Source organism: Gallus gallus, chromosome 3 (assembly GCF_016699485.2).
Source record: "Gallus gallus isolate bGalGal1 chromosome 3, bGalGal1.mat.broiler.GRCg7b, whole genome shotgun sequence".
Taxonomy (NCBI): Eukaryota; Metazoa; Chordata; class Aves; order Galliformes; family Phasianidae; genus Gallus; species Gallus gallus.
The window spans coordinates 63,194,045-63,207,161 of NC_052534.1; the positions used below are offsets into that span (position 1 = coordinate 63,194,045).

At 38.1% G+C, this 13,117-nt stretch overlaps 1 protein-coding gene across 4 annotated transcripts in view; it reads left to right on the top strand.

Annotated features, from left to right (window-relative positions):
• Positions 1 to 13,117, top strand: part of ROS1 (ROS proto-oncogene 1, receptor tyrosine kinase) — an 83,619-nt gene that overhangs the window by 32,800 nt on the left and 37,702 nt on the right. For all 4 annotated transcript variants that reach the window (XR_005858072.2, XM_046938527.1, NM_205257.4 and 1 more), the window contains 9 exons: positions 3,708 to 3,808; positions 5,384 to 5,598; positions 5,930 to 6,093; positions 6,678 to 6,840; positions 8,032 to 8,294; positions 9,510 to 9,573; positions 10,266 to 10,468; positions 11,832 to 12,043; positions 12,536 to 12,822. Coding sequence is in view for 3 of the 4 variants with exons in the window: in XM_046938527.1 (XP_046794483.1) it covers positions 3,708 to 3,808; positions 5,384 to 5,598; positions 5,930 to 6,093; positions 6,678 to 6,840; positions 8,032 to 8,294; positions 9,510 to 9,573; positions 10,266 to 10,468; positions 11,832 to 12,043; positions 12,536 to 12,822 (1,672 nt within the window). In the remaining variant the exon portion in view is untranslated. The remainder of the gene's footprint in view (positions 1 to 3,707; positions 3,809 to 5,383; positions 5,599 to 5,929; positions 6,094 to 6,677; positions 6,841 to 8,031; positions 8,295 to 9,509; positions 9,574 to 10,265; positions 10,469 to 11,831; positions 12,044 to 12,535; positions 12,823 to 13,117) is intronic.

Here is a 13,117-nt window from a genome sequence, read left to right on the forward strand (position 1 = left end):
AGTACAGCCAAGGAACTCAGACTTAATGTTTACCTTAGAAAAGATCTGCCAGAGTCTTTGCAGTTGCACATATATACTTCTTTCCTTTCATTCCCTCCATTTTCTTCCTTGTGTAGCTGAGATATAAGTGATAGATGACCCAGTTTCCAGGCAGAAAGTCCTTTTATTGCTACAGTGGGGACAGGAGAAGTCTAGGAGACAGTATGATGGTAACTGCAGAACTGGTGAAGCGTGCATGGTTTGCTGAACATTGGAGTGTCTCCCAGAAAGCCAGAATGAGTGACCAACTTCTCTACTGCAGTTCTGTTAATCTTTAGAGTCTCTCTCAAAGAAAAGTTGAATGATCCCCTCATCGAACCACAGGCTGTGTGGGGTTTCACTCTGTCCGAGGTACTGGGGTAAGGCATAACTTGACCGCTACAGAAGACATTTTCTCAGATCCATTATTGCTGCAACAGCTTTAAAGCACATCTTTTGCTAAATAAGCCTTTTTAAAAAAATCCCATTTGTCCAACAAGTTTTGTTCCTGTTTTTACCTCCAGACAGGTTCTCTATTAAAGAGCTTTCTGAAACTCTGGAGATATGTGTCTCCTGACTAGCCTCCTATTATTCCCAACAACATTAAACCTCCTTCTGTAAGAGGAGAAGAGACTGGTGTTTCCTAGATTTAAAAAACAAAACAACCAGATAATTTAAAAAAAAAAAAAAAAAGCCCCACAACAATGCAGGTACGAAAGAAAAAAACCCACAACATCTTATACCCAGATCTGATTTAGTCTTTGAAAGGTGATTAATGCTTGGAAAGGCCATCTGATCTCATGAGTCTCTGCTGCATTCAATATGAGAGGGAATTTCATGAGGAGAGGGAACCTAGTTCTCATGTGGCACATGGTTAAAGTGTAAATCTGAACACACATGTATAGAGAGACACCTGTGCTGCAGAAGATCACACTTCTCCACAGAGGCTGGTTAGTATGGTCTATCTTCATGGGGAGATGTATGTTGTACAACCTCAGTAGCACACATACACTTCTCGTGTATCTTCTGGCTGATCTGTTGTGACAGCTCGCATTTTAGCCTAAGTGACAAAAGTCACCTTCCCCTCCTTCTCTTTTGACTTATGACCTGTTTCTCTGAATCACCTCATTTTAACCTCAGAATTCTTGTTCTCATCTTCAGGGCCCTTGGCAGCAGTAAGACTGCCTGTCTGTAGCTGTCATTTTTTTCTGCACCTTTCTCTGTGTCAGTGATACCAGCCTTCAACCCTCCACTTATTCACACCTCCTACAAACAAATATCTCCTGCTTCTGTGCTGCCCCTACTCTGTGCACTGACTTCCTGAACTCAGCCTCCTGCTGTGATACACACAGGAAAAATGCCAAGTAAAAATATCTAAAGGGAGCAGTGACCAATTGTAACTGATGGGTGATTATTTGTTAAAATGAAACCTGGATTAAGCTCATCAAAAAAGGCAGTACAATATTGCTTAGTGGTGGAGTTACTGAGCTGGTTGTCACTGTCCCATATAAATATGCAAATATGTGTTTTTACAAGTAATAATGTGTATCTTCCTGAGGCAGTGGAGCCCTTTATCATGAAAAGAGTACCTTCTTAATATTAAAACACAGGCGTACTAGATAATTGCTGTTATGCAACTGTTGGAGCATGCTTTTTACATAAGTGTTTCTTGCTGGAACTTACTCATTGCTTCTCTGATGAAGAATTGCTGTTCAGCTGGTCAGTACAGGACTGTCAGCAGTATATATCTGCATCTCTTTTAGCATGAAAAGTGAGTAATGGGATGAGAACATCAGTACTGTGGTGACAATAGATGTCCTGACCAAGTATGAAAGCAGAGTTTGAAAGTTCTTTGGCAGGAACTAGATCTCTTTATGACAATTATTTTATTTTGCAATCAGTTTCTCTGCTTAGCTGGTGTGCACTGCTATAGTTTGATGGATCTTGGCAGAGTTACTCTGGCTTGTTACAATTTAGGATCTGGCTCAGAATATTCAAAGCACTTAAGTAGTTTACACTGTACAATATGCCTGGGACAAAATAAATTTATAGGGAGTAGCAAAGATCACTGTATGCATGAGGGCCAGGACCCTCTAGATCTTGCCTTTTGATGTTGCTAGTCAAGGGGCATTTTAAGTAGCTACACTTATTTTGGACCTTGTGATGTGAAATTTCTTTGCATGGTCACAACTACATATCATGGACAGTAACTCCCATGAAATCGACAACGTCTGTCTGTTTTTGAAGCAGAAGGGAAGAGTGGTGTTAAATTACCACCTAACCCCTGAATATGGATAGTATGTACAAATATTTATTTCCCTTTTATTAATGGTGATACAGAGACCAGAAGAAAGAATATGGTCTTGCCTGTGGGAAAATCTAACAGTTGTAGAAAGAAAAGATCGAGATGTTTCAAAAACTGTGGTAGATTCAGGAATATGTTATTCAGTGTTGCACACAGATGGAAGAATAGGTATATGTTATGAAATATAACTCTCTTGGTTAAATATGCACTAGGGCACATACATACTGTGAGGTATTTTTAACAGCAACAGGAGCAATCATTCAAACCTTGATTTCTTGACGTACAGTGTCAACAGAAATATGTCAAGAATGTGATTACATAAGGACAAACAGACAACGAAGTGATATAGCATTTGCTTTCCTGTCATCATCTTCTGCAGTTTATTAATGAAGAGTTAAAAAAAAAATAGGTGCCCCATTTACATTCATAATGAAAATCTAACCTTATAAAAGATGAGCTACAACTAGTTCTTGGATGCAAAGTTTGGGTGCTGCAGGAAAACAAGCTCAGAAAGGCCTCTAACCGCTCGTAAGCTGTGCTAATGATGTAGCATGGGCTGAACTTGATAACATTTAGCAGACAGACTTGTGGAAGCAAATTCTTTGTCACTTACGAACAGATTACTACATGACTAATTTCTATTATTTTGCACATAGTGTTGAGTCTATTTTTTATTGCAAAAATTAGAAAGTTTATTTTGAGTATTAAATCCTATTTAAAATGGATTTAAAAAATCTTGCACTTGATTTAAACGAAGGTGAAAAATTGAAATGACGAACAGTAGGGTTGCTTAATTTTTGCCCCGAACTTCATTTAATAATACATTATTTGCTAAAATATAAACATTTGGATTTCCTTTTTAACTGAATACATCAATTAAAAAATGCATGTATTTTACAGAAGTGCAGCACATTAAATATTCTATGCCTAAAATCAAAGCTAGAAAACAAAGACAGAAGAGCTGAAACACTTCTTTCAAAAAGTGGTTCTGATTTTAGACTGAACATTAACCATCTGTTTCAGACAAAGAATTTTAAAATACCAGAGGTGTTTTGGAAATGTTGATAGGTTGTTTCACTAATCACTTGATACACTATTGCCATAAATCTGAAGCACTCAAATGCTCTAGGAATGAATGCTGTGACAGATGCTCATAAAATGCGATCTAGAAATCATCAGCTGCTATAAATAAGTGCCCACCAAGGAGGTGGTTGTTTTCTAGTGTTACTTCTTTTCACATTAGAATAAATGCTCGTGTTAATAGTGTCATTTTTTGCCAACAAAGAGCTACACATAATGCCGTCTGCACAACATTGATGACCAAAGGCTTCTACACAAAAGTGGAAGTGTGTACAAATTGCTCTTTGAACTTTTTGTTTCTTAGGTGGTTGGTTTAGCTTTGGATCTCACCTCTGGTTTTCTTTACTGGCTTGTGCAAGATGGTCTATGCCTAAACCTATACAGAATTTCTATTTGCAAAGAAAGGTAAGTGAATAGTACAGGTAAGAAACTTTTTAAAATATATTTTTATCTCTTTTTTTTTCTTTATAGTATTCTCTTTAAAAGAAGATTGTCCAGTGCTGAGTGCTCTAGTTTCTAATTACACTGTAGGAAGAGCTGATGATCACACGTAGATCATGGAAAACTATATGTTGAGATAGTTGTTAACACAGTTTTACAGTAAGAGAAACACAATAGGGATGCTCAACAGAAGTGAGGTCATGCTCATTGATTTTTAGACTTAGCTTTAGGAAATAATCAGTATTAATTGTCCGATTTACCTTGGTGTTTATAACACCTGATGGCTTGCAAGTGACTAGAGCTGCAACTTGTTCATCTAGTATGGAGTTTAAGGTTTGAATTGACACTACTTCCTCTCCTGAGCAATCAGTGTGCAGTAGGCTTTTCTCTTGATCATCCTGAATGTGAAAAAACTTCATTATTCCTGAAAGGCAGTTTAAAAAACAAAACAGAATAGAACAAAACTGTGTTTATATGTGAACTAAAGTGTGTGTTGATAAGACCTTGAGAAAGATCATATTTTTTACATATGTACCACCCACATCATTAAGAAACTATTTAGCAGGGTTGATTAGTGGTAGCTCATGAAAACAGATTTTTGCTCCTTTTCATATGGAAAGTGTTACCTTTTAACAAGCATGAGATTGTACCTATTAGATTTAATTGAACAGTATCTGTATTTACATATGTTTGTGATGTTGCAAGCTGGCTTTGAGTGGAATCAACTGAACTTTCTGACTGATTTTATACTCACTGTGATTAATGATAAACATATAAGGAATCAAAATGTGTTGATTAGTTTTAACTAGAACATGCAGCTCCATTGGGAACAAATTGGCAGTTTTGAATCATCATCTCTGGCATGCCAGAGCAGAGAGATTAGAAGTAACCCATCCTAATAGACCTGATGGTGTGTCAAAGATTTTCCAAATTTGCTTTGGATAGCATATGCTTAAGTCGAGAGACATTTCTAAGATGGTAAAATGACACCTCCTACAATATATTTAATCTCTTACTGAGAAGATAAATTGGGATCAAAAAGGACCTGTAAGTTTTGGCACAGAAGTAGCTAGACAAATCATCAGTGACACCAATGGAGGAAAATGTTAATAGACTTTAATAAATAATGGAAAGTTATCAAGGAAACTAGCAGGGTCAAATTCATCCAGGAACCTGCTCTGATGTAATAGAATGAATCTCAGGCTGTGAAGTGATTTCAGTGGGATGGCTGAGAGATGATGGGCTGATTTTTAAAATTGTCTATTTTCTACATCCATATATCAGAATATTAAACCACTTTAGAATTGTTTTTTAATGAAATCAAAGGAATGAGGGACTTGCTTTGTGGGTGATCTTGCAACGTGCTATTCTAGAAAGTGTTGTGCTGTAGAGAACTTGAAAAGTTTTTGATTTGTTTTCTCGCCTCCTACATGATTATTAAAAATTTGAATGATGAGAAATTCATTAATGTGTCAAACACTGCATAAATGCTGTTCTCATTACTCTGTGTGTTTGCTGATTTCATATATGTTTTTGCAGTTGTGGTAATATCATGGTCACAGAAATCTCAGCATGGAGTGTTTCGGAAGTATCTCAGAATGCACTGCAGTATTACAGTGGTCGTCTGTTCTGGATTAATAGGCTTAAATTCATTACAACTCAGGAACTCAACCAGAGCATTAGCATTCCCTTTTCAGAACCAGCTGAGTTTGCAGCCTTTACCCTTGTTCACACATCACTTAAACCTTTGCCAGGTACTTCATTTTCTTAATCTAAACCCCTCAATAAAAGTATTCCCTCTCATTCCCCTGTCTTAAAATTCTTTATCCATTTAGCTAAAGATACAAACAACAGCAGCTTGATAATAAATATACCGCGATATAGCTGGATAATATGCAATTAGAAAAGATGACGGCTATGGCTAAAAAGAATATCTAATGTAACTACTCATAGACCACTGTTTCTATTTGGTGACAAATTATGGGTTTATTTGTAGTACCTTAAAGTTTTTAAGTCAGGTTTAAGACTCTACTTATTGATAATATTCTTTAAATTTCTTTTATTATCTCCTCTCTTCATGGGCAGGAAATTTCTCTTTTACACCAAAAGTGATTCCAAGTTCGGTGCCAGAATCTTCTTTCAAGATTAAAGGAAATTCTTCAAGTTTTCACATCATTTGGAATGCCTCCACAGATGTGCAATGGGGAACTGTCTTTTACTGCGTGGGATCAAATGCTCTACAAATGAGGGTATTCAATCAATCCCTCCTTATTATCTACATATATTACTTGCTCTAGCTGCATCTACTTTTAAACAGATCCACAGTTTGTTTCTTCTACAGAATTTAGAAATTGATCAAGCAACCAAACTAAATACAAAGCAAATACAAAGCAAGCTGTTCTGTTCTTCCACCACTGAGGCCAGCACTGGAGGAACATGGGCTTAGCAGTAGCACTGGACTAGCTGCTGGAGTGTGAAGTGGCAGGCGAGGAGTTACCGGGGCCTAAAGTTGTGTGAGAAAAACTTTCACAGTATCTTAAAGACAGAAATGTCCTCCAAGATGCTAGTGGGAAAGCCTTTGACTGAATGTGAGATCTAGCCTTCATCCACACTGCATTTCAGCACATTTGGCAAGCTGTACTTTAAATTCAGAGGGCAGATTGCTAGCAGATTGCTGTGCATCATGACAAGAGTTGATAAAGCAATGATCACTCAGGAGGAACAGTTCTGTCCTGGTTTAGCTGACCAACTTGGAGAGGAGAATTTAGAAAACAGAAGGCCTTTTTTGTTTATTTTATTTTATTTTATTTTATTTTATTTTATTTGTTCACAGACTTTGGAGAGTGAACGGTGCCTCCATCCGCATGACCTCACAGTTCCATCCTACAAAGTTGATTGGCTGGAACCATTCACACTCTTTGATTTTAGTGTCACTCCGTACACATACTGGGGCAAGGCACCAACAACATCTGTGTATCTTCGAGCCCCTGAAGGAGGTACATGCATTTCAAATCCCAGTCGTAACCTGCAATGGGTACTGGGACCAGCTTTGTGTCAGGATGTAGAACTCTGTCTAGAGAGGAATGAGTAGCTTCCAGGGCTAGTCAGCCATAGGCAGAGTTGCAAGGACACATTCCTGAATATCTTTGCTTGGAGAAGAGAAGGCTCTGGGGAGATCTCATTGAGGCCTTCCAGTACTTGAAGGGAGCTTATAAACAAGAGGATGAACAGCTGTTTACAAGGGTGGATAGTGGTAGGACAACGGGGAATAGTTTTAAACTGAGATGGGAGATTTAGGTTAGATATTAGGAGGAAGTTTTTCACTCAGAGGGTGTTGAAGCACTGTAGCAAGTTGCCCAAGGAGGTTGTGGATGCCCCATCCCTGGAGGCATTCAAGGACAGGCTGGACATGTCTCTGGGCAGCCTGGTCTAGAGGTTGGAGACCATGCCTATGGCAGTGGGGTTGAAACTAGGTGATCTTTGAGGTCCTTTTCAACCCAGGCCATTCTATGATTCTATGATCTTTGGTAGTTATCTGTTGCACACAGAAACGCACACTGTTGCAGTAAGAGAATTTGGAAGAGCTAGAGTGTGACCATATATCCACCATGTGCACATGGCTATGAGTAATACAAAGGAATTGAGCTCCATTATAACGATCATCAAAGGCTGCATGTGATACATCAACCAGTTATTAAGCTTTTAATAAATGTTACACACTATTTAATTGCGTAACATTTTGCTCTCATGTAGTTAAAGTTAAGACAGCTAACATATAAAGCTGAATAACTGCTGCACTGAGGAAGCTTGTGAGCTGCAGTAAGTTTTGAAGAGGATAGGAGAAGGAATAGGGCTCATTCTGCATTTCTTTATTGTGGTATTCTTGCTGCTCCACAGTCACCTACAGGATTTTACTAAATATATACTTCCCAATCTGAGAGCAGGAGTGTATTTACCCGTATCTTCATCTGCATTTATATGTGTCTTAATCAGATACATAATTGTTGATGAAAGACAGAAAGGAATTGCTGTGAAGTTTCAGATACTCTAACACCTCACCACTTGCTGTCTGTATCTGTCAACATTAAGGTTGTCAAGCTCAGGTGCAAAACTAGAAGTGTTAATTACAAGGTACAGGCTGTGTTTTCATATAAGCGCTTCACTGTGTTTTTTTATTTTTTATGCAGTTCCTTCAGCCCCTGCAAACCCTAGAATATATGTGTTGCATAGTAACACACATGAAGGTGAAGAGAAAGTCCTTGTGGAGCTCAGATGGGACAAACCTGAAAGGGACAATGGAGTATTAACACAATTCAGGGTTTACTATCAACTGTTGTATGAGAGTGGTGCTGCTGACACTCTCATGGAGTGGAATGTGAGCGATGTCAAACCCACTGCATTGCTCTTTTCAATCAGAGATGTGCATCCTAGGCTCACAGTAAGGTTTCAGGTATGAAAAAATTACTGACCTTATCTCAGATGTTATCAGTGCATCTTGATGTACCTGTCTAGGAAATGGTGTAAGGCTTGGTGCAAGAATTTGTGGCATTTGCTTTTGAAGCTGCTGCTTCACTGTCTTACTCCCAGGCAGCTGGCTTAGCCTTTATGTTGTATTGTTTGTTAAAAGACTGAAGAGGTGGAAAGCAATACTGCATTATAAATGCAAGGACTTTCTTAATATCCGTAATAAAAGATTTTAATATTAAATCCTTTTAGGAGGTCACATTTCTGTTATGATAAAAGGTTTAAAACATAATGAAAGACAAATTGGAAACATGGAAGTATGTAATAGGCTGGCTATGGATTGGGAAGAATGCTGTGTTGTTTGCAGTATCAACAGTAGGAAAGTACTCCAACCTGGGGAAGGAGACAAGACTGCCTGGCTTTCCTTGTATACGGTTGATAAATGCAGTATGAATTGTCACTCTCTAGCCCATGTGTCAAACGGCTTACGGGCTGGTTTGGCCTGGTTCCATGACTAGCGAGGCGGAGGGGTTTGCAAATCCGTGCCCCTAGAAAAGGGAAACAGGGGACCCCAAAATAATTAAAAACAGCAGCAACGATCTGAGGAGTAACAAACTAATTTATTAAATATGTTATAGGAATGCAAGATAACACACTATAATACAATATAATTAGAATTGAAGCTAATAAATCAAATATAATGAGAGAGTGTCCGAAAAAGCTGAAGGCCTTACAGTAATGGTGTGCAGTTGGGATGAGCAGAAGTGAGAGAGCCTGACAACTGAAAAGAGGGAGAGCCAAAAAAAGAACATCAGGTGACCTTGCCAGAGGTTATATCTCCTCTCTGAACGCAAAGCCCCCTGAGGAACGTAGTTCTTCTCTTCTGGACAGGTGCCTGGAACTGGAGCATTAACTCTTTAGCTCCCAGTGCACTACATGATGTTATGATGTGGAATACCAACAACCAAAAATCATAAAACCGTGACACCATGTCTTAAAATTTTCCTCATAGCCGTGGTCAGAATCTCAGTGTGGACTTTGAACTGATCAGTAATGCCTTTGTCAAGCAGAACACATACATATATTCTTAGCTGAGCAGTCAGGGGATCTGGTTGTACTTTTGTCATTGTGTCTCTGTAGGCTCTATACTGGAATATTTTATGCTGCTATTTAACGTACACAACAATCTCCTGTCTCACAGGTGCAAGCTTTTACATCTGTGGGTCCAGGACCTATGTCTGATGTAGCACAGAGGAATTCATCAGGTATGGATGACTTAGATGCCGGTTTATGGCTTATGTGTAATAGCTGGTGTACTCAACAATACAGGTATTTGATAATAAATAGTCCCTTAAACAGGGGTGACATTCGTTCCACACTGTGGTAGACACCACAGAGGAGGTTGTTGCAGCTTTTACTGGAAAATTATTGACATATTTCTTATCATTAGCTTAAATTTTGGGAATTGCAAGTCTTTTCTCAGAAGTATGCTTGATTAATTTTCCTAAGCAGTGTCAGGATAGTATGGAATGGTAGTCTTCAATCTGTTATCTGCATAATACTACAGTAATATAGGTTGTTTATAAGTGGGCTGTGAAAGGTATCCAAGAAAGTTAGAGATCTATTAGGGATCATAGATTATTTCTAATTGGGCTGTGAAAGGTAATTAAGAGAGCAAATATATTCTTACCTGGCTTAAAGTTCTTAGGTAAGCATCCACAACGCCACTGAAAAACATTTATAAGTTTGTATGTGATGACAGAAACACAACATCAGTCTGTGCATCTGATTATTTTATTTATTTATTTATGTACTTACTTACTTACTATGCCATATGATCAAATACACCTTGTACAGGGACATCTTTATTTTGTACTTTCTTTATGTTATATGTTATGAATGACTGCTGTTGCCTAGAATGCTTGTTGTAAATTCTGTTGTGCCTTTTTCTTTCCAGATATTTTCCCTGTCCCAACTCTTATAACTTTTTCTTCCAACAAGTTGTTTCTTACTGACATAGACAGTAATCATACCATATGGGAAGTTTTGACAAATAGAAATATAAAGGACATCTGTTATACTGCTGATGATGACAAAGTGTATTATATCCTAGAAGACTCTCTTTTTCTTCTGAATGTACAGAGTACTTCAGAGTCTCAGGTATTACTTTGTCCCTTCCCTTGATTTATAGAATCTAGGAAAATGTGGTCATTATTGTCATTATTTTGGGCCTAATCACGTTTCTGATGAAGTCAAAACACAATACTGAAAACAGAAAGAAAAAGCATCTTGATAGCAAATTACATTTATTGGCAAAATCCTAGAATCATAGAATGGATTGGGTTGGGAGGGACTTTTAAGATCACCTAGTTCCAACCCCCCTGTGATAGGCAGGGACACCTCCCTCTAGACCAGGTTGCTCAAAGCCCCATCCAGTCTGGCTTTGAATGCCTCCAGGATAAGGGCATCCACAACATCTCCAGACAACTTTTTCCAGTGTCTCACCACCCTCCCCACCCTCACAGTAAAGAATTTCTTCCTAATATCTAGTCTAAATCTACTCTCTTCCAGTTTAAAGCCACTTTCCCTCATCCTGTCACTGCATACCCTTATAAAAAGTCCCTCCTTAGCTTTCCTGTAGGCCCCCTTCAGGTACTGGAATGCTGCTATAAGGCCCCCCCAGAGCCCCCTCTTCTCCAGGATGAAGAGTCCCAACTCTCTCAGCTTGTCCTTGTAGGGGAGTTGCTCCAGCCCTCTGATCATCTTCATGGTCCTCCTCTGGACCTGCTCCAACAGCTCAATGTCCTTCTTGTGTTGGAGGCCCCAGAACTGGATGCAGTACTTAAGGTGGGGTCTCATGAGAGCAGAGTAAAGGGGCAGAATCACCTCCCTTGACCTGCTCGTTACACCTCAACCTGCTCATCACACACAGTTAGCCTTCTGGGCTACAAATGCATTGGGAAAAGCTGAAGTGGATAGATACAACTTTTTTAATGACTATCAGTTCATATGAGATGCTCCTATGGAAGAGATACAACTGACCCTCTCTAACTATACAACAAGAATATGTATAATGTAATAAAATTGGAACTTCCAATTTTTTTGACATCTACAGAAATTGGAACAGGCCTGAATATGCCATTGGTAAATTCTTCCTATTAAACATGCATGACTTTACTGACATATGCTTTGTTCACAAGGTATTTTAACAAGTATCTAATTTAAAATTCACACTACTACATAAAATACATTTTTTTTTTTTTTTGGTACCAAAGATAATTTCATTTCACTTGATTTCTTTCTAATTTTAAGTAAACTGAAGCAACATGGAAGCAATGATTGATGTTAGTGAGACAACAGTTTTTGTTTGTATGAACATACAGGAAACCTCATCCCATCTCTTTATGTTTTGAGCTCTACTTTCCAAGTAGAAATGACTTGGGAAGCCAATTTGATTTCACAGTATCCTAACATCGGGTGGGAAAATTCTGCCCTTAAGATTTTATTTATTATTTTTTTAAAGTTGTTCGAAGATGTATTTCTTCGCAATGTCACAGCCATCACAGTAGATTGGATTGCAAGACATCTCTTTGTTGCCATGAAAACGTCATGGAATGAAACTCAAGTATTTTTTATTGATCTGGAGCTCAAGACAAAGTCCTTAAAAGCATTGAACATACAGTTGGGTAAACGTAATTCAACTATATCATCTCTACTGTCATATCCCTTTTTAAGGTAAGACACATATTACTAAAAATTTCTTTGAAGTATACTTGTAGCAAGATTTACATGTAGAATTAACTCATGAGGATACAAAATGACTTTTTATATGAGATTTCTACATTGGGTACATCTCATAAATTTTTGGATGCTGTTCTACTTGTATGCTAGTTGAACTTGGACATATCTAGTTTTAAAAAAGATGTCTATGTTTAATTAAAAGTTTCAAATGATATTTAAGTCCTGATAGGCTCTTCTGTTCGAGTGATGCAAATGGAAGTCAACACCACATAACCATTACCATAACATCACTGCAACCATTTTATCCAGAGTATTCCATTATTGTGACCTTCCATTCAGAAAATTTCACTCTGGAAATATGCTGCTTTACTTACCTTGTTTTAAATGATTGCAGGTTTCTGACTGAAGTCCCTTTCAGAACTGTATTTAGGGCACCCTGTTTGGATTGAAATTTTTCTGTTGTAAGCAATGTATTTTATTTGATAGCCGCTTGTATTGGATTGAAGAGCTTGATTATGGCAGCCGCATGTTTTATTATGATATACTGAATAATACCATGTACCACATTTTGGGATACGAATCAGTAGAAGAAAAGATGAGGAACTACTGCAACTGTAACGTGGCAGAAGCAGAGCTAGGAAGACCTATAAGTATAGATGTAACTGACATCAAGAAACCCCAACTGCTCTTTATCAGAGGAAGAGATGAAATATGGGCCTCAGATGTGGATGGTTGCCACTGCTGGAGGATTACCAAGATACCAAGTTTTCAAGGTCTGATTGCTATGTTACATTTCTAGGTAGTTTGTGATTAGTTCTGTCTCTACCATCAGCAATGTGCATTTCAGCAAAATAGCATCCATGAAGTACTTTATTTATAAAACTGATTCATCTTTAGGCAAGATGGACAAAAATCTTATGTGTTTCATGCTTCCAGTTGTGTACCCTGTTGTTACAAACCAGGAGAAAGAGCTGTGTGAGAGTATTTACAAATGCAAGTCTGTATTCTAGTGAGATGTCAGAAATCTCTTTCCCAGGGAAAGTCTTCGTAGATATGATGTGGTCAAGA